The 20,946-nt window shown below is 44.5% G+C and overlaps 1 protein-coding gene across 2 annotated transcripts in view; it reads left to right on the top strand.

The window, feature by feature from the left end:
• The window catches only part of enkur (enkurin, TRPC channel interacting protein), a 94,509-nt gene extending 74,100 nt beyond the window's left edge, over window positions 1-20,409 (top strand). For both annotated transcript variants that reach the window (XM_068007137.1, XM_068007136.1), the window contains 4 exons: window positions 3,426-3,571; window positions 13,463-13,683; window positions 16,828-16,974; window positions 18,884-20,409. In XM_068007137.1, coding sequence (XP_067863238.1) covers window positions 3,426-3,571; window positions 13,463-13,683; window positions 16,828-16,974; window positions 18,884-19,057 — 688 coding nt within the window. In that variant the 3' untranslated portion in view covers window positions 19,058-20,409. The remainder of the gene's footprint in view (window positions 1-3,425; window positions 3,572-13,462; window positions 13,684-16,827; window positions 16,975-18,883) is intronic.
• Window positions 20,410-20,946: the final 537 nt, after the last annotated feature.

Below are 20,946 nucleotides of genomic sequence, written 5' to 3'. Positions count from 1 at the left end.
TCAGCTCTTGTGTCCATGTTTAGGCCAAGGCTGCAATGAGGTCTGGAGTGCTCCTGGCAGAACGTGAATGGAGCATCGGGAAGCAGGTTATTGGTGTGTAAGTGGCGCTTGATAGCACAGTTGACGACTTCTTCCATCACTTTGCTGATGGTTGAGAGTAGGCTAATAGGATGATAATTGCCCCGGTTGGATTTGTCCTCCTTTTTGTGGACAGACATACCTGGGCAATTTTCCACATTGTTGGGTAGATGCCAGTGTTGTAGCTGTACTGAAACAGCTTGGCTAGAGGTGTGGCTAGATCTGGAGCACAGGTCTTCAGCAAGACAGCTGGGATGTTGCCGGGACCCGTAGGCTTTGCTGTATCCAGTGCACTCAGCCATTTCTTGATCTCATGTGAAGTGAATTGAATTGGCTGAAGACTGGCTTCTGTGATGGTGGGGATCTTGGGAGGAGGCCGAGAAGGATCTTCCACTTAGCATTTCTGGCTGAAGATGGTTGCGAACACTTCAGCCTTGTCTTTTGCACCCATGTGCGGGTCTCCACCATCATTGAGGATGGGAATGTTCGTGGAGCCTCCTCCTCCCGTTAGTTGCTTAATTGTCCACCATTATTTGTGACTGGTTTTGGCAGGACTGCAGAGCTTTGGCCTGATCCGTTGATTTTGGGATCGCTAAGCTCTGTCTATAGCTTGCTGCTTTCGCTGTTTAGCATGCATGTAGACCTGTGTTGTAGCTTCATCAGGTTGGCACCTCATTTTCAGGAATACCTGATGCTGCTCCTAGAATGCTCCTCATTGAATCAGAGTTGACCGTAAGACCATAAGAGATAGGAGCAGGAGTAGGTCTTTGGTCCCTTGGACGCCTGGCTTGATGGTGATGGAGGAGTGAAAGAGGTATGCCGAGCTATGAGGTTACAGATTGTGGTGGAATACAATTCTGCTGTGGCTGATGGCCCATAATGCCTCATGGATGCCCAGTTTTGAGCTGCCAGATCTGTTCTTAATCTATCCCATTTAGCACGGTGGTAGTGCCACATGACACAATGGATGGTGTCCTCAGTGTGAAGATGGGACTTCATCTCCACAAGGACTGTGCGGTGGTCACTCCTACCAACACTGTCATGGACAGATGCGTATGTGACAGGCAGATTGGTGAGGACACGGTCAGGGAAGGTTATTTCCTCGTGTTGGTTCGCTCACCACCTGCCGCACGCCCAGTCCGGCAGCTATGTCCTTCAGGACTCAGCCCGGTCAGTAGTGGTGCTACCGAACCATTCTTGCTTATGGACATTTAAGTCCCCCACCCAGAGTATAGTCTGTGCCCTTGCTACCCTCAGTGCTTCCTCCAAGTGGTGTTCAACATGGAGGAGAACTGATTCCTGGGCTGAAGGAGGGCAGTAGGTAGCACTCAACAGGAAGTTTCCTTGCCCATGTTTGATCTGAAGCCATGCAATTTCATGGGGTCTGCAGTCAATGTTGAGGATTCTCAAGGCCACTCTCAGCCAACTGTATACCACAATGCCCCCACCTCTGGTAGGTCTGTCCTGCTGGTTGGACAGGACAGACCCAGGGATGGTGATGGAGGAGTCTGGGACATTGGCTGAAAGGTATGATTCTGAGAGTATGTCTATGTCAGGCTGTTGCTTGACTAGTCTATGGGACAGCTCTCCCAATTTTGGCACATGTCCCCAAATGTTAGTGAGCGTGAGCGGAGGGGAGGGGAGTGAGCGGAGGGAGCGTGAGCGGAGGGGAGGGGAGGGAGCGTGAGCGGAGGGGAGGGAGCGTGAGCGGAGGGGAGGGGAGGGGAGGGAGCGTGAGCGGAGGGGAGGGAGCGTGAGCGGAGGGGAGGGGAGGGAGCGTGAGCTGAGGGGAGGGAGCGTGAGCGGAGGGGAGGGGAGGGAGCGTGAGCGGAGGGGAGGGGAGGGAGCGTGAGCGGAGCGGAGGGGAGGGAGCGTGAGCGGAGGGGAGAGAGCGTGAGCGGAGGGGAGGGAGCGTGAGCGGAGGGGAGGGAGCGTGAGCGGAGCGGAGGGGAGGGAGCGTGAGCGGAGGGGAGGGAGCGTGAGCGGAGCGGAGGGGAGGGAGCGTGAGCGGAGGGGAGGGAGCGTGAGCGGAGGGGAGGGAGCGTGAGCGGAGGGGAGGGAGCGTGAGCGGAGGGGAGGGGAGGGAGCGTGAGCGGAGGGGAGGGGAGGGAGCGTGAGCGGAGGGGAGGGGAGGGAGCGTGAGCGGAGGGGAGGGAGCGTGAGCGGAGGGGAGGGAGCGGGAGGGGAGGGAGCGTGAGCGGAGGGGAGGGGAGGGAGCGTGAGGGGAGGGGAGGGAGCGTGAGGGGAGGGGAGGGGAGGGAGCGTGAGGGGAGGGGAGCGAGCGGAGGGGAGGGGAGGGGAGCGGAGGGGAGCGAGCGTGAGCGGAGGGGAGCGAGCGTGAGCGGAGGGGAGGGGAGAGAGAGCGTGAGTGGAAGGGAACGTGGAGAGCAGAGAGGGAGAGAGCTTGAGTGGAGGAGGGTGAGAGTGAGGGGGGGAGAGAGAGGCAAAGGGGAGAAGGAAGGAGCAAAAGTGTGTGAGGGGAGGGGAGAATCGAAGGGGGAGAGGGAAGGAGAGAGAGAGAGAATGAGTGTAGCTGGATGCCCACACTGGAAGCCTGGAATGAACCCAAAGCATAAAACTTAAATGCATTTGTAACCTTGACAGCCACTGGGCCTGGATATGTTGGAGTCCTGAGAGACAGTACCATCATCTGTGTCCATTCCAGCCAAAGCTCTGCTGCATGGTGCTGGCTCACCATAGCCACTGAATGGCATGGCAGTAGTCCAAATGGCATCACTGAGGTAAATGAAGCATTTTGCACAAATCTTTCATGGCGTGCCTTGTACAATGAAGTTTCTGCAGTCACTGCTTCTCTGACATGTGCACCTCGATCTGTAAATCCTGGCGTGTGGCTTCTGGAAGGTGGATGCAGAGTGCCTCTGGTGCAGCTTGACCGACCTGCCTGCCATCCATCCTTTGGACATCCGATTCCTCCATTAAGCATGGATATAGGGAGATTCTTCTGAGGAAATCATGTTGGTGTTGTTGACCAGGGTGGGGGAGGAAATACCACATCAGAACAATTGGTACAAAGGCTTCTGAATACCTAAGGGACAGCAGCAAAAGAACAGAAAAAAACAAGAAAAATGGTTTAGAAATGGCTTGACAATTTGTAAAACAATCTTCTTGCTGGGGTCTCTAAATAAATTTCTGTATAAAGTAGTCTAATAGAAAGTACAATTCAAAATAATGTTATTCTCTGCACTGCAATGTTCTGTTTTATAGTTTCAAGAACCTTGCTATCTATCAACTGGTTTTTACTTTTTTAAATAAAATAATTGTTGCTTATGCTTTCTTCATGTGCTTATATGTAAAAATATTCTGGAAGTTTTTAAATTTTTTTTCAGGTATCATTCAGTGCAAAGGAAAGTTGTACAAAAAGACTGGGACAGTAAAAAATCTGCATACAAAACAATGGGTTTACCCAAGGTTGAGGCACCTTGTCCAAAACACCATCTGTTGAAGCATTCCAAGGAACAAAAACTACCAGAAAGTAAGCTTCTGTAAAATATAGCAAAATATTTTATAACTTGCAATATCTAACTGTGGAAATTAAAATACATGTTTAATTCTGTTTAATTTAATTCTGCGGCCGCAACCGAGACTCCAGGATGATGTGTTGCCTCCCTGGTGCAAGGATCAAGGATGTCTCGGAGCGGCTACAGAACATTTTGGAGGGGGAGGGCGAACAGCCAGCTGTCGTGGTGCACATAGGCACCAACGATATAGGTAAAAAAGGGGATGAGGTCCTAAAAGCAGAATATAGGGAGTTAGGAGGTAAATTAAAAAATAGGACCTCAAAGGTAGTAATCTCAGGATTGCTGCCAGTGCCACGTGCTAGTCAGAGTAGAAATAGGAGGATATTTCAAATGAATACGTGGCTAGAGGAATGGTGCAAGGGGGAGGGATTCAAATTCCTGGGACACTGGAAACGGTTCTGGGGGAGGTGGGACCAGTACAAACCGGATGGTCTGCACCTGGGCAGGGCCGGGACCGCTGTCCTAGGAGGAGTGTTTGCTAGTGCTGTTGGGGAGGGTTTAAACTAAAGTGGCAGGGGGTTGGGAACCTGAGCAGGGAGAGAGAGGAAAGCGTAACAGGAAGGGACAGAAGGTATGGAGTAATAGGTAAAGTGTTAAAAAAGGAAAAAGCAGGAACTAAGCGTCACAAAACAGATTTGAAAGTTCTTTATCTGAATGCACGTAGCATTCGTAATAAAATGGACGAGTTAACGGCACAAATAACTACGTATGGGTATGATCTTGTGGCCATTACAGAAACATGGCTGCAGGGTGACAACGACTGGGAATTAAATATGCCAGGGTATTTAACAATCAGGAAGGACAGGCAGGAAGGAAGGGGAGGTGGGGTGGCTATGTTAATAAAGGAAGGAATCACTGTAATACAGAGAAATGATATTGGGACAAAGCATCAAGATAATGAAACAGTTTGGGTGGAGATAAGGAATAATAAGGGAAAAAAAACATTAGTGGGCGTAGTATATAGGCCTCCTAATAGTTGCAACTCTGCTGGAAGAAGTATTAATCAGGAGATAGTCGGGGCATGTAATAAGGGAACAGCCATAATTATGGGGGATTTTAATTATCATATTAACTGGACAAATCAAATTGGGCAGAGCAGCCTTGAGGACGAGTTCATTGAGTGCATCAGGGATGGATTTCTTGAGCATGTAACTGATCCTACAAGGGGGCAGGCAACCTTGGACCTGGTCCTGTGTAATGAGTCAGGATTAATTAATAATGTCCTAGTTAAGGATCCCCTTGGAACGAGCGACCACAACATGGTTGAATTCCATATCCAATTAGAGGGTGAGAAGGTTGATTCTCAAACAAGCGTACTGAGCTTGAATAAAGGAGACTATGATGGTATGAGAGCAGAATTGATTAAAGTGGACTGGGAAAATAGATTAAAGGGTAAGACGGTACATGAGCAGTGGTGTTCATTTAGGGAGTTATTTTACAACTTTCAAAATAAATATATTCCACTGAGGAAAAAAGGGTGTAAAAGAAATGACAGCCACCCGTGGCTAAGTAAAGAAATCAAGGATAGTATCCGACTAAAAACAAGGACATATAAGGTAGCCAAACTTAGTGGGAGGATAGAAGATTGGGAATTCTTCAAAAGACAGCAAAAAGTAACTAAAGGATTGATTAAGAAAGGGAAGTTAGATTATGAAAAGAAATTAGCAAAAAATATAAAAACAGATAGCAAGAGTTTCTATAGTTATATAAAAAGAAAAAGGGTGGCTAAGGCAAACATAGGTCCCTTAGAGGATGAGACCGGGAAATTAATGGTGGGAAACATGGAGATGGCAAAAATGCTGAACAAATATTTTGTTTCAGTCTTTACAGTAGAGGACACTAAGAATATCCCAACACTGGACAAACAGGGGACTCTCGGGGGGGAGGAGCTAAATACGATTAAAATCACTCAGGAGATGGTACTCAGTAAAATAATGGGACTCAAGGCGGATAAATCCCCTGGACCTGATGGCTTCCATCCTAGGGTCTTGAGGGAAGTGGCAGTAGGGATTGTGGATGCTTTGGTGATAGTTTTCCAAAATTCCCTGGACTCAGGAGAGGTCCCGGCAGATTGGAAAACTGCTAATGTAACACCGTTATTTAAAAAGGGTAGTAGGCAGAAGGCTGGAAATTATAGGCCAGTTAGCTTAACATCTGTGGTGGGTAAAATTTTGGAGTCTATTATTAAGGAGACAGTAACGGAACATTTAGATAAGCATAATTTAATAGGACAAAGTCAGCATGGCTTTATGAAGGGGAAGTCATGTCTGACAAATTTGCTTGAGTTCTTCGAGGATATAACGTATAGGGTGGATAAAGGGGAACCAGTGGACATAGTGTATTTAGACTTCCAGAAGGCATTCGACAAGGTGCCACATAAAAGATTATTACTTAAGATAAAAAATCACGGGATTGGGGGTAATATTCTGGCATGGGTGGAGGATTGGTTATCAAACAGGAAGCAGAGAGTTGGGATAAATGGTTCATTTTCGGACTGGCAACCAGTAACCAGTGGTGTTCCACAGGGGTCGGTGCTGGGTCCCCAATTCTTTACAATCTATATTAACGATTTGGAGGAGGGGACCGAGTGCAACATATCAAAATTTGCAGATGATACAAAGATGGGAGGGAAAGTAGAGAGTGAGGAGGACATAAAAAACCTGCAAGGGGATATAGACAGGCTGGGTGAGTGGGCGGAGATTTGGCAGATGCAATATAATATTGGAAAATGTGAGGTTATGCACTTTGGCAGGAAAAATCAGAGAGCAAGTTATTTTCTTAATGGCGAGAGACTGGAAAGTACTGCAGTACAAAGGGATCTGGGGGTCCTAGTGCAAGAAAATCAAAAAGTTGGTATGCAGGTGCAGCAGGTGATCAAGAAAGCCAACGGAATGTTGGCTTTTATTGCTAGGGGGATAGAATATAAAAACAAGGAGGTATTGCTGCAGTTATATAAGGTATTGGTGAGACCGCACCTGGAATACTGCATACAGTTTTGGTCTCCATACTTAAGAAAAGACATACTTGCTCTCGAGGCAGTACAAAGAAGGTTCACTCGGTTAATCCCGGGGATGAGGGGGCGGACATATGAGGAGAGGTTGAGTAGATTGGGACTCTACTCATTGGAGTTCAGAAGAATGAGAGGCGATCTTATTGAAACATATAAGATTGTGAAGGGTCTTGATCGGGTGGATGCAGTAAGGATGTTCCCAAAGATGGGTGAAACTAGAACTAGGGGGCATAATCTTAGAATAAGGGGCTGCTCTTTCAAAACTGAGATGAGGAGAAACTTCTTCACTCAGAGGGTGGTAGGTCTGTGGAATTTGCTGCCCCAGGAAGCTGTGGAAGCTACATCATTAGATAAATTTAAAACAGAAATAGACAGTTTCCTAGAAGTAAAGGGAATTAGGGGTTATGGGGAGCGGGCAGGAAATTGGACATGAAGCTGAGTTCGGATCGGTCAATGCCCTGTGGGTGGCGGAGAGGGCCCAGGGGCTATGTGGCCGGGTCCTGCTCCGACTTCTTGTGTTCTTTAGATTTGTGGTTGGGATCAGATCAGCCATGATCTTATTGAATGGCGGAGCAGGCTCGAGGGGCCGATTGGCCTACTCCTGCTCCAATTTCTTATGTTCTTATGTTCTTATGTAATTAGCCTCTGTGATAGTCAACACATACCTTTACATACTTCAGTTTTTCTTTAAAAAGATTCAACTCACTTTGAAGTAGAGGGTCGTTTCCTTTTCAACCTTGCTGTACTGAAAGTGCGGTGTGATTCCACAAGCACGTTGTTTTTCACCCATTAATTTTAATGATTGGAAGGCCATTACGCCCATGATGCACTCCTTGCTGGGAGTGTACAAGTGTAGGATCAGCCCATAGGCTACAGGGTTGGTTGAGTTGGTCAGTTCTCAGTCAGCCCTCTGGTGCTTTGCTGAAGTGGTTATTTTTCATCAATTAGCCAAGACTGAGTGGGGGCAACTTTCAACTTTGGTGGGGGTGGAAAACTGGCAGTTTTGCATTGACCACCCATTGTGCACCCAATCCAATTTTCCTTACCGTGTGTTGATAGACTATTTATCCATGCAGGGTATCACAATAGAGTCTGAGGTAAATGCATTAGGGGAGGACAAACAAGGCAAGGGAGTACACAATAAATGGGAGGATACTGAGAGGGGTAGAGGAACAGAGGGATCTTGGAGTGCATGTCCACAGATCCCTGAAGGTAGCAGGACAGAAAGATGAGGTGGTTAAAAAGGCATACAAGATACTTTCCTTTATTATCTATTTGGTTAGTGTTAAGAAAAATTAGAGGTGCCATTACACTACTGGGTGTATTCTATAGGCCATCAACTAGTGGGAAGGATATAGAGGAGCAAATTTGCAGGGAAATTACAGAGAGGAGCAAGAACCATAGAGTAGTGATAATGGGGGACTTCAACAAAGTAGACTGGGATAGTAATAATATAAGGGGCAAAGAGAGGGAGGAATTTTTTAAGTGTGTTCAGGAGAACTTTCCTGACCAGTACGTTTCCAGCCCAATAAGGAAGGAGGCATTGCTGGATTTGGTTCTGGGGAATGAGGCGGGCCAAGTGGAGCAAGTGTCAGTGGGGGAACATTTCGGGAACAGTAATCATAGTATCATAAGGTTTAGAATAGCTATGGAAAAGGACATGGATCACTCTAAAGTAAAAATACTCAATTGGAGGAGGGCCAATTTCATTGGGATGAGAACAGACCTGGCCCAGGTAAATTGAAATCAAAGATTGGCAGGCAAAACTATAATTGAACAATGGGCGGCCTTTAAGGAGGAGATGGTTCGTGTACAGTCTAGGTACATTCCCACAAGGGAGAAAGGTAGAGCAACTAAAGCCACAGCTCCCTGGATGATAAACGAGATAGAGAGTAAGATGCAGCAGAAAAAAGGGGCGTATGACAGGTGGTCAGGTTGATAACACAAGTGAGAACCAGGCAGAATATAGAAAGTTCAGAGGGGAAGTGAAAAAGGAAATAAGAGGGGCAAAGAGTGAGTATGAGAATAGATTGGCGGCCAACATAAAAGGGAATCCTAAAGGCTTCTATAGGCATGTAAACAGTACACGGGTAGTAAGAGGAGGGGTGGGGCCAACTAAGCACCGAAAAGGAGATGTACTCATGGAGGCAGAGGGCATGGCCGAGGTACTAAAAGAGTACTTTGCATCTGTTTTTACCAAGGAAGAAGATGTTGCCACAGTCTCAGTAAAGGAAGATGTAGTTGAGATACTGGATGGGCTGAAAATTGATAAAAAGGAGGTACTAGAAAGGCTAGCTGTACTTAAAGTAGATAAGTCACCCAGTCCAGATGGGATGCATCCTAGGTTGCTGAGGGAAGTAAGGGTGGAAATTGCGGAGGTACTGGCCATAATCTTCCAAACATCCATAGGTATGGGGGTGGTGCCAGAGGATTGGAGAATTGTAAATGTTACACCCTTGTTCAAAAAAGGGTATGAGGATAAACCCAGCAACTATAGGCCAGTCAGTTTAACCTCGGTGGTGGAGAAACTTTTAGAAACGATAATCCGGGACAGAATTAACAGTCACTTGGACAAGTGTGGATTGATTAGGGAAAGCCAGCAAGGATTAGTTAAAGGCAAATCGTGTTTAACTAAATTAATAGAGTTTTTTGATGCAGTAGCAGAGAGGGTAGATGAGGGCAATGTAGTTGATGTGTATATTGACTTTCAAAAGGCGTTTGATAAAGTGCCGCATAATAGGCTTGTCATCAAGATTGAAGCCCATGGAACAAAAGGGTCAGTAGCAGCATGGATACAGAATTGGCTGAATAACAGGAAGTAGAGGTTGAGGGAGGTGTACAGTAGTGTTCCCCAGGGGTCAGTACTAGGGCCACTGCTTTTTTTGATATATATTAATAACTTGGACTTAGATGTATGGGGCACAATTTCAAAATTTGCAAATGACACAAAACTTGGAAGTGTAGTGAACAGTGAGGATGATAGTGATAGACTTCAAGAGGATATTGACAGGCTGGTGGCATGGGCGGACATGAGGTAGATGAAATTTAATGCAGAAAAATGCGAGGTGATACATTTTGGTAGGAAGAACGAGGAGAGGCAATATAAACTAAAGGGCACAATTCTAAAAGGGGTACAGGAACAGAGAGATCTGGGGTATATGTGCACAAATCGTTGACGGTGGCAGGACAGGTTGAGAAAGTGGTTAAAAAAGCTTACGGGATCCTGGACTTTATAAATAAAGGCATAGAGTACAAAAGCAAGTAAGTCATGATGAACCTTTATAAAACACTGGTTCAGCCACAATTAGAGTTTTGTGTCCAGTTCTGGGCACTGCACTTTAGGAAAGATGTGAAGGCCTTAGAAAGGGAGTGCAGAAGAGATTTACTAGAATGATTCCAGGGATGAGGGACTTTAGTGATGTGGATAGACTGGAGAAGCTGGGGTTGTTCTCCTTGGAACACAGAACGTTGCGAGGAGATTTGATAGAGGTATTTAAAATCATGAAGGGTCAAGACAGAATAGATAGAGAGAAACTGTTCCCATTGGCAGAAGGGTTAAGAACCAGAGGACATAGATTTAAGGTGATCAGCAAAAGAACCAAAGGTGACATGAGGAAAAACTTTTTTATACAGCGAGCGGTTAGGATCTGGAATGCACTGCCAGTGGGGGTGGTGGAGGCAGATTCAATCATGGCCTTCAAAAGGGAACTAGATAAGTACTTGAAAGGAAAAAAAATTGCAGGGCTGCAGGGATAGGGTGGGGGAGTGGAACCAGCTGGATTGCTCTTGCAGAGAGCCGGCACAGATTCAATGGGCCGAATGGCTTCCTTCCGTGCTGTAACCGTTCTATGATTCTATGACTAGCTGAGGCATAAAATATAAGCTTTCGGAGGCTTCCTCCTTCCTCAGGTGAACGTTGTTGGAAAAGGGTGGTAGAGGCAGAAACCCTCAAATCATTTAAAAAGTATTTGGATGTGCACTTGACCTACAGGGCTACGGACCAAGTGCTGGAAAGTGGGAATAAGCTGGATTGCACTTTTTTAGCCGGCACGGACACGATGGACCTAATGGTCACCTTCTGTGCCGTAACTTTCTATCATTCTTTGATTCTATGATCCTAACTTCACGCAACATTTAGATTCTCGAGTCATGGAGAAGAGCTCAGGAGTCGGGAGAGAGGGAGACTGGAGAATGCAGCTTGGGGGAATAGAAGGAAAACCGGGGATAGAAGAGATACTGGTGAATGAGGGTCAGGGGATGGGGAAGAAAGAACGACTGGGGAATGGGGGTCGGGATGGGGAAGAAAGAGCGACTGGGGAATGGGGGTCAGGGGATGGGGAAGAAAGAGCAACTGGGGAATGGGGGTCAGGGGATGGGGAAGAAAGAGCGACTGGAGAATGGGGGTCAGGGGATGGAGAAGAAAGAGCGACTGGGGAATGGGGGTCGGGGATGGGGAAGAAAGAAAGGTGGGAACGGGGTTCGGGGAAGAGAGGGATACTGGAGAATGGGGTTCAGGGAAGAGAGGGATATTGGGGAATGGGAATAGGGGAAGAGAGGGATAGTGGGGAATGGCATTCAGGGAAGAGAGGGATAGTGGGGAATGGGGTTCGGGGAAGAGAGGGATACAGGGGAATGGGGTTCGGGGAAGAGAGGGATAGTGGGGAATGGGGTTCAGGGAATAGAGGGATAGTGGGAATGGGGTTCGGGGAAGAGAGGGATACAGGGTAATGGGGTTCGGGGAAGTGAGGGATAGTGGGAAATGGGTTCGGGGAAGAGAGGGATAGTGGGGAATGGGGTTCAGGGAATAGAGGGGTAGTGGGAATGGGGTTCGGGGAAGAGAGGGATACAGGGTAATGGGGTTCGGGGAAGTGAGGGATAGTGGGAAATGGGTTCAGGGAAGAGAGGGATAGTGGGGAATGGGTTTTGGGGAAGAGCGGGATAGCAGGGAATGGAGTTCGGGGAAGAGAGGGATACTGGGGAATGGGGTTCGGGGAAGAGAGAGATACTGGGGAATGGAGATTGGGGAAGAGAGGGAGAATGGCTTAGCTGTCAGGGAGAATGGTAATTAAAGCCGTGGAATGGTGGGACTGCGGGAGAGAGAAGGAATGGGCATCAGGGATCGGGTTCAGTAGAAAGAGGAGAAATGTGGGTTGGGTGAGAGAGGGGAGATGGGGGTTCGAAGGTGAGGGAGTGTGACTGGGGAATGGGGTAGGGGATGGTGACTCTGGGAAAGAGAAGGAATCTGGCGAATGGGGAGTCTTGGGAGAGAGAAAAACTGCAGAATGGGGCTCAGGCAGGGGAAAGAGGGAGACTAGGGAATGGGGGTTGGGGGAAGAGAGGGTCAGGGCGATTGGGGTTCGAGCGGAGGGGAGAGAGAGGCGGACTGGGAAATGGGGTTGATGTGAGGACCAGCATCTTTTGCAGCTACGGGAGCAGCAGCAAAATGGTGAGTGGGAGTTGCACTGAGAGAGGAGCAGCCAAAGGTAAGTGAAACCTGGGGACTTTACTGTGGGCAAATAGAATGTTTCTACTGATGGGTGAATGGGAAACAAGAGGACGGAGACCAAGGATTCTCACTGGAAGTACCAAGGGGGAATGAAAGCTTTTGCACTGAGGGCTAATAGACCATGAGATGCTTCACCACAAATGGTTATTGAGGCAGAGACTAAAACATCATTTAAAAGGGAATGGGATAATTATTTGAAAAGGAGGAATATAAAAGGATCTGGGGGGAATGGGGTTCCAGGAGAGAGTGCCAGCACCAGGAGCTGACTGGCCTCCTCCTATGCTGTAATTGCTATTGTTCTATGAAAACTCTCCTTTATTGAGTTGGAGTCCAGGGAGTGGTTTAGAAATGTTTGTGGTGAGCTGGGTTTAGGACGATGTGCCCTGTGAGAAGTGCCCCAAACACCGTGCATGCTGCCCGTTGTGCGATCTCTCGGTTTAGTTCAGAAAACTGCCAGCCGGTTTTGACGTATGACTGAGGTTCCTAGTTCAGAGTTGTCACCTTCACACAGAAGCTGAGTCCAAATCAGAGTCCAAGGAGATAGGAAGAAAGATCGGGTCTGTTAAAAGTGGCATCAACTGGGGAGCCTGATCACACCTTGTGCACCGCAGAGGGATTCTGGCTGTAATTACAGGGGGAATATCAGCGAGTTATAGGATTACTACTAGTTGAAGGTAGAATATCAGGGCGTTGCAACTATTACTACCAATTACATATAATCTATCAGTGAGTTATTGTATTATTGTTAGTTATGAGGCGAATTTGAGTGTTACCAGTATTACTATTATTTGTCGGTGCAATTTCAGTGAGTTACTATTACTTACTGGTGGAATCAAAGTTCCTCCCACCTCTGGATTTTACTGGCATTTATTCCCTCTACTCTAGGGGTGCAGGGACCAATTGTAGTGCCACAGCTGAGATCAGCTAAATTAGTTTAGACTGGGACCATCACATTGCTTAGTGCTACAGCAGAGAGTGCCTCTATTTGTTAGAGGGCCAATTCAACGCTCCCAAATGGAGCAGTGCTCACGGGGAAGGTATCGTGGGAAATTGTGAGTGCACAGCCCGTGATTTTTCAGTACATTCATTTTAATGGATAGAAAATCACAGGCTATGTGCCCACGTTGTGGTCCCTATTAGGAGTGTAGAAGTACGGAATCGGTCTGTAGGCTCCACAGGTAGCTGGGTTGTGTCAGTTCTCAGTCAGCCAGCAGATGGGGGAACCATCTTATCACGTCTCATTCTGGGCCGTCACTGAACTGTAATGGTGATCGCAGAGGAATCTGCAGCCGAGATCATCTCAAGAACGTAATCTGTTTCATTCCACAGGGAAACCTTACAAAGTCCCTGTAGAAGGAATAAAAACCTCTATCCCTTCTGATAAGCCAATAATGGGACTCCACACCAAGAAAAACTTTGTTCGTGCCAATGTAGTTGACGTTAAGATGTCAGTGCCCAGGAAACCTGTGCCCATCTATGTTGATACCAGAAGAGGAAATAAAAACTTATTGGAACCATCGGGGCTTCTTCCAACACTCCTGTACAGAAAGGTAGATACCAGCATTTGTTTATTAATGGAGTGGAATGGATGTTTGTAGTTTTTCCATGAACATTAACCTTTCATATCAACTTTTAAATCCTTCATTGGATATAAAGGAAACTTTATACATGTTTATCATGCACCAAACATTTTCAGTCCCTTTTTAAAAAAAATCTCTCTTCTGACTATTCAAGTATCCCATCATGCAACATCTGAATGTCTGTGTCACCTTGACAATTTAAAAATATCTGAACATATTATCACAAAACTTGACATGTAATTTCTTCCCCTTATCCTTGTTATTTTTTGTAAAGCACATGCTAGAAACTGGCACTGTATTAAAACATGGGTCTTTAACATTGGGTCTTTAACACTTAATAGCTGTAAAATATTTAAAATCAACTTTTCACTAAACTTTGGTCAATTTTAGTAAAACATATAATCAACGTCCTGGAACAAGACACAGTTAGTTTAAGAAAATTATCCAGTGGGAATTTTCCAATTGAGTGTATGTGATTTCTAACCTAATCCCAAAACTAACTATTAATCATTTTCAAAGACCTACATCACTGTAATCACTAATACTCAAACTTACAATAGCTCCTTTTATTCGTGTCCATAGCAAAAGATAGTTTTCATAAGCAGATCGGTGTCTATGATCTCACTTTTTACCATATATATGGGCTGGTGCTTGAATAAGTAAGGTGCCATTATAGAGTTGTGAATCAGGTACAGGAATGGATATTGTGGAACTGCCAAGCTTCTCATCAGATATTTCTTTCTCAGTGAGGCATACAAAGAACATCGATTTTGGGAGGGTGCACTCTAAATTGTGAATAAGGTGTGAATGAGTAATGATGGGAGATTTTTCAAGTAACCAGAATGTCTGAAGACTGTAAACACTCAGCACTGTAAGCAATTCATCTCATTACTAGCTTGAACCTGACAGCTCTCCCACTTCTCCATCTCCTCCTGCTTCTTTGGTTTGTCTGCAAGGAGTTATAGAGTTTCCCTCCTCGTGTCTACTCAGGGCTGATGGTTCCTATTCTTCTACCCATGGCACTACTTTTGTCTTTGGTTGTGCACATGCTTCTCCTCTACAAAGAACACAAAGATTTAGACAGGCTACTAATTCATAATTTAATTTCACCGAGGTGTCCGCAGACATTCTATTGTGATAATTTCATTCAGATACAGGTAATGCAACAACCTCTTCACTTTTCACAAACACTGTAGGAAATGTGACATGGGATAATGCAGTGGTAGGAGAGGGCTGTGTGGCTGCTGGGAGTGATGAGGTTGTTGGTGTGACGGCCTTGGCTCACTGTCAGCACTTTTGCCTCTGAATCAGAAGGTCATAGATTCAAGCCTCACCACACAGACTAGAATGCATAATCTAGGCTGACACTTCAGTGTAGAACTAAAGAAGTTCTGCAATATCAGAGGTGCCATCTTTTGGACGAGACACTAAACCAAGTCTGCTCTCTCAGGTGGACGCAAAAGACTCTTTGGCACCTTTCGAGGAAGTAGTTGTCCCGGTATCCTGGCCAATGTTTATCTCTCAACCAACATCAAAGTTGGTTGAGAGATAAACTTTATAAAATGGATAATCTGGTCATCAATCTCAATGCTGTTTGTGGGATCTTGCTGTGTGAAAATTGGCTACCGTTTTTCCCTACATTACAGCAGTGACTACACTTCAAAAATACTTCATCGTGAAGCACTTTGGGATATCCTGAGGTTGTGAGTCACTATATAAATGCAAGATTGTTCTTTCATTAATAACTGTCTCATTCATCTCTTTTACACTTTGTGGTCCTAGATGGTGTGGATATGAGTCATGCTTCTAGCATCTGCACAGGCACTCTTGCCTTCACTTACCTTGGCAATTTCCCTCCAAACTGCCTGAATCTCCTTTTTTCTGGCTCTTTTTCCCCCCATTGCCAAAGAGTCTTTCTGCTCTTACCCTAATCCCTGCCACTATGACCTTCAGCACAGCTTCAGAAAACCTTGGGTTTCAGCTATGCAGACGGACTGATGTTGTTTCCCCTTCTACCATTGCTGTTGTTACTTGCGCTCTAGCTCCAAGGTGCACTCAATATTGGAAAAGACACCATGTGCATGTCTCTCAGCTTAATATGCCTTCAGAACTTTATAGAATATGAAACAAAAGCTACACCAGGTGTGTAATCAGTTCAATCTGCCATTTTCATTCTCTCTCCTCTTCACTCTCTCTGTCTCTGACACACACAAACTCAAAATAAACTTTACCTGACTAAAGCTTTGAAATTTGTCCTGTAGCTTTTCTTCAATTAATAGTGAAAAATAAGTGGACCAAAACTGCTAGAAGCTGAAGGAAAGTATTCCAGCAGTTTGATTGACTGTTGATGAATTCTGGAACATTTGGTACACTGCACCTGCTTAGTATTCACAATCTGCCTTCAGCGAACCAAGTCATGGCACTAAGCAAAAAAAATCAAGTCAAAGTCCAGTCATTTTGAAGAGGCTGAGGCCTTCAAGTAAAAACTTTAATGAGGACATTAAAAGAGACAGAAAACCTCAAAGGATAAATTGAATCATTATTGTGAAATATGTAATTATTTGAAATTTTATCCCGTTTGAAACCATATTTTCGACATTAGAAATGTTAGTTACTGAGGAAACAAAATGTCGCCTGAAAATGTTTTCAGAAAGCATTTGAGTGATTTATAGGGCAAAGATAACATGGTGCCCCCTGGTGGTATAACAAGTAATTATTACAGGTCCGTGTTATCATTTAGTAATGGTAGTCCCATTAGAGCATCACCTAGTGGTCTGACAGGTAATTGTTATAAGTAAGTGTGACAGGTAAGTGTTGACATTTTAATATTGGAATTCCGATTAGAAATGTTTAAATAACATTTTACAATGTAAAATCATGACACGGGAAGTAAGGGTTTGCATGCCACACATAAAACTTTTACTAATATAAGATCTGTTTAAAGCCATCATGTACCCTTCCAGAATCCTACTTCTGTGAGCCCAGGAACTCTTATGTATGAAATTTAACATCTATATCTATGTGATTCTAATTATATTTAATATTAATTCAACAATAAAACAAAAAAGGGTCCTTTGTATTCAGTGGGTTAATCTGGACCATTTCACTTTGTAGGGCTTCGGTAAAACTCCACAATATATAATCAAGCGGAATGAAGAAGAGAAAAAAGCGCAAGAGGAATATGACGCCTATGTGAAGGAGCGTATTCAGCAAGGTTCCATGAAACTGTTGACTGAGGATGAGCGCGAAGATGTGTTATTGGTTAGCAATGATTATTTACTTCTATAATATAATCAAAAAAATCATATATCTGGCTAAGATTCCTGGGATGAGAGGGTTGTCCCATGAGGAGAGATTGAGTAGAATGGGCCTATACTCTGGAGTTTAGAAAAATGAAAGTTGATCTCATTGAAACATATAAGATACTAAGGGCTTGACAGGGTAGATGCTGAGAGGTTGTTTCCCCTGGCTGGAGAGTCTAGAACCAGGGGGCATAGTCTCAGGATAAGGGATCAGCCATTTTGGACTGAGATGAGGAGGAATTTCTACACTCAGAAGGTTGTGAATCTTTGAAATTCTCTACCGCAGAGGGCTGTAGATGCTGAGTTGTTGAGTATATTCAGGGCTGAGATAAATAGATTTTTGGACTCTAGGGGAATCAAAGGATATGGGGATCGGGCAGGAAAGTGGAGTTGGGGTTGAAGATCAGCCATGATCTGATTGAATGGCAGAGCAGGCTCGAGGGGCCTAAGGCCTACTCCTATTTCTTACATTTTTATTCCAAAAAAGAGAGGGGAAAATAGGAACAGGAAGAGGCCATTCAGCCCGTCAAGCCTGTTTCACCATTCTGTTAGATCATGGTTCCCCCACTGCAGTTCATACTGGCTGTCTTCTCCCTCACCCCTGTGAATTCAAGATGGCACTCTTCTCCCCTACTCTTCAAATCAATGCTGACCCTAGTCTCTCTCCTCCCCCTTCCCAGTTTATGTTGCCGTTCTTCTTGCTGTCCTCCATCACTTCACTCCTGCACTCTTGCCCCCACCCCTTCCCAGTACATACTGTAACTCCTTGACCCTCTCCCGTTCACATTGGCATCCGCAGTTCATGTTGGTATTCTTCTTCTCCTTAGTTTATGCTGGCAATTTCCTTCATTCCTTCCTACCCACCATGCAATTCACGCTGATATCTTTCACTTCCCACCCCCCTCAGTTCTTGCTGGCATTTTCTCATCACCGCCCCCCCCCACAGTTCGCTTTTGGCGCCAGTCTCCCGCTCCTATCTCCTACTCCACTGAAGAGTGAGGTGCTGTTATGGGTAGAATTCTTATGATCGTTTTGTGATATCTGCAATTCCCCCTCACAAAACAACAACATTAAATGCCCTATAGCAACAGGAGGTCACAGCAGGAATGGCAATGGGAAGTGTAGTGGGAAGAGTCACTCATTTTCCGTGCCCCAGGAAATTAAAAAGTTTGAGTACGTGCACCACACATCCCTCACCTTCATTAGCAATTGTACCCAAATCTAATACCAACTAATATGGTTTGGATTTTTAAGCTATCTTGAGTTTCCTGGAAAAAAAATAAAAGGAAGTAATCATGATTTTTTTTTGTTTCTTCTCCTGTGCTGAATGGTATCCTCTGTGCTGCAAACTTCTAGGGAGAGCGTTGGAATAGATTTGGATTGCCCTAGCAAAGAGTCAGCAAACGCAATAGGGGCAATGGTCTCCTTCTGTGGTTCTATGCTTCTATCTTAAGAGAATGAAAGAAAATATCAGAATTTGACTTCTCTATCCCAGAATTTTTATATTTGCATAAACTTTATGAAACAAATTCCCAAATAGCAGTTTCAAGTTTTGAAAATCAAATGCTTCTTTTATTATTTTCAACAGATGCGTTGACTAGCTCAATCAGATATATCAGCCAACAAGCATGAAAGTTTAACATTTGCATCTTTTTACAATCACCGTAAACCATTCTCCTTAGCAGGGTGATTTAAAGTCTCATGCCCTACTTGTCCTGCCTTTAAAGGAGAATAAACTCTGAATATTTTATTTTGATTACTAATTGATATTTTGGTGTACAGAGGTAGCTTAAGTAATACCGTTTTAATTTCAAACTGAGCTGCACAGTGTTGACCTGTTTGCTTTTTTATTTCTGGTAACATTTCAGGGACTAAAGCAGAACTGGGAGGAGCTGAATCATGCGTTTCAGGGTCTTTCTCTTTTGATAGATACTCTTTCCAAGCAACTCTACAAGCAAAAACTTGAGAATAAAATGAAAAAGCTAGAACAAGATATTGACCTGATTGAGAGACATAAATTTATCTACATTCCACAAAATTAAAGACCATCATAAATTTTCTTTTTCAAGCATAAATTTATTATGTATCTGTTTTGGAAAAAGTAAAGTGTATTATTATGCAAACGTTGTTACATTTTTGATCCGAGAAGTAGTTGCTCGTATAAATTTTCATACTTAGAGGATGAATGTATGTAAGCACAAAAATGGAGAAATTGTTAAGTGACAGTGGACAACAAAGTTACAATTTAAATGCTTTGTTATTTTCCTTTTATTTCATTTGACAAGGAATTGTTTTAAATGACACGAAAACAATTGATAGTTTGTATTGTACAAAAATGTTAAATACTCATATTCTGTATCAATAACAATGATTTTACTGAGAAACTGTCACTGGTTTTGCATTTAGAGAAGTAAGTTCTGGCATGGCAAACCCAACTGATTGAAGGTTTGCAGTGTCAAAGTCACCACCTCATTGGTAAAAGGAAAAGGGTTGAACGATAAGTGTCGGTCATCAAGATAGTGGTACAGCTGTCTTTAAATACAGGTACATAGCTGCTGCAGAAAGCCAGTTGGTGAGGACATTGGGTGAGAGACAAGTTTGAAGGGCAGTCATTTTTAAAATATTGTGCTTATTGAAGTAATACCCATACCCAGCATCAGTATCTAGGTCTCCATGGTTAAATACAGCGTAGAACTGCTGCTGTGTCCCAACAATTGACTATATTTTCCTCTTTCTCCCAGGAAAAACTTAATCACTTATTTAATAATATTTTATAACCCACTTACACATTTTTAAACTGGAAATTTTGTGTGACGTGATTTGGAAAGCAGGAACAGGGGGGGGAAAATTGGCTAATCATGCTTTACCTTTAATAATGATCCTTCTTAATATTTCTCAAGCAGCTAATAAGTTGGTATATCTGTATAAATTATGAAAAATTCATGAATTCAGTTGTGGAATGCAAAATACTTTTGTAAAATGGCTGACTAGAAAGGTTGTAAAGCCATATTACAGACTGGGCCCTGACTGTCCTAACGGACTGCATAAATGAGAAATAGCAGGACCTTTTGGTAGAGGAGGACATAAAAAAGGGCATCTTTGACAGCGAATGTCACTTCCATCAAATCCAGCAAAGGGTTCACTGACCTCTTCATGCGAGCAAGGGTACAGGAGGCAGTGATACTTTGCAACAGGGCACTATAATAAGCATTTTCCCAGATGCAACCATGCTGTCACTGGATCAAAAGCTATCTGCAACTTACTGCCAAAATGCAGACAAACCATAATATCACCCTTCCATTCCTGCAAGTATTCCTTTACTCCTAGCTGCACATGTAGGGAAGCAGAGGGAGACTCACATGATGTGTATCTCAATTCCAGGACCTCTTATAGCAGTTCTAAAATAAATTTGTTGGACTATAACTTGGTGTTGTAAAATTGTTTACAACTGTCAACCCCAGTCCATCACTGGCATAGAGTCATAGAGTTATACAGCACGGATAGAGGCCCTTCGGCCCATTGTGTCCGCGGCGGCCATCAAGCCCTGTCTAATCTAATCCCATATTCCAGCATTTGGTCCGTAGCCTTGTATGCTATGGCATTTCAAGTGCTCATCCAAATGCTTCTTGAATGTTGTGAGGGTTCCTGCCTCCACAACCCTTTCAGGCAGTGAGTTCCAGACTCCAACCACCCTCTGGGTGAAAAAGTTCTTTCTCAAATCCCCTCTAAACCTCCCGCCTTTTACCTTGAATCTATGTCCCCTTGTTATAGAACCCTCAACGAAGGGAAAAAGCTCCTTCGTATCCATCCTATCTGTGCCCCTCATAATTTTGTACACCTCAATCATGTCCCCCCTCAGCCTCCTCTGCTCCAAGGAAAACAAACCCAATCTTCCCAGTCTCTCCACATTATAGTATCATAGTAAGTACAG

Source organism: Heptranchias perlo, chromosome 2, assembly GCF_035084215.1.
Source record: "Heptranchias perlo isolate sHepPer1 chromosome 2, sHepPer1.hap1, whole genome shotgun sequence".
Classification (NCBI taxonomy): domain Eukaryota; kingdom Metazoa; phylum Chordata; class Chondrichthyes; order Hexanchiformes; family Hexanchidae; genus Heptranchias; species Heptranchias perlo.
This window is presented reverse-complemented; position numbering and strand designations above follow the sequence as displayed.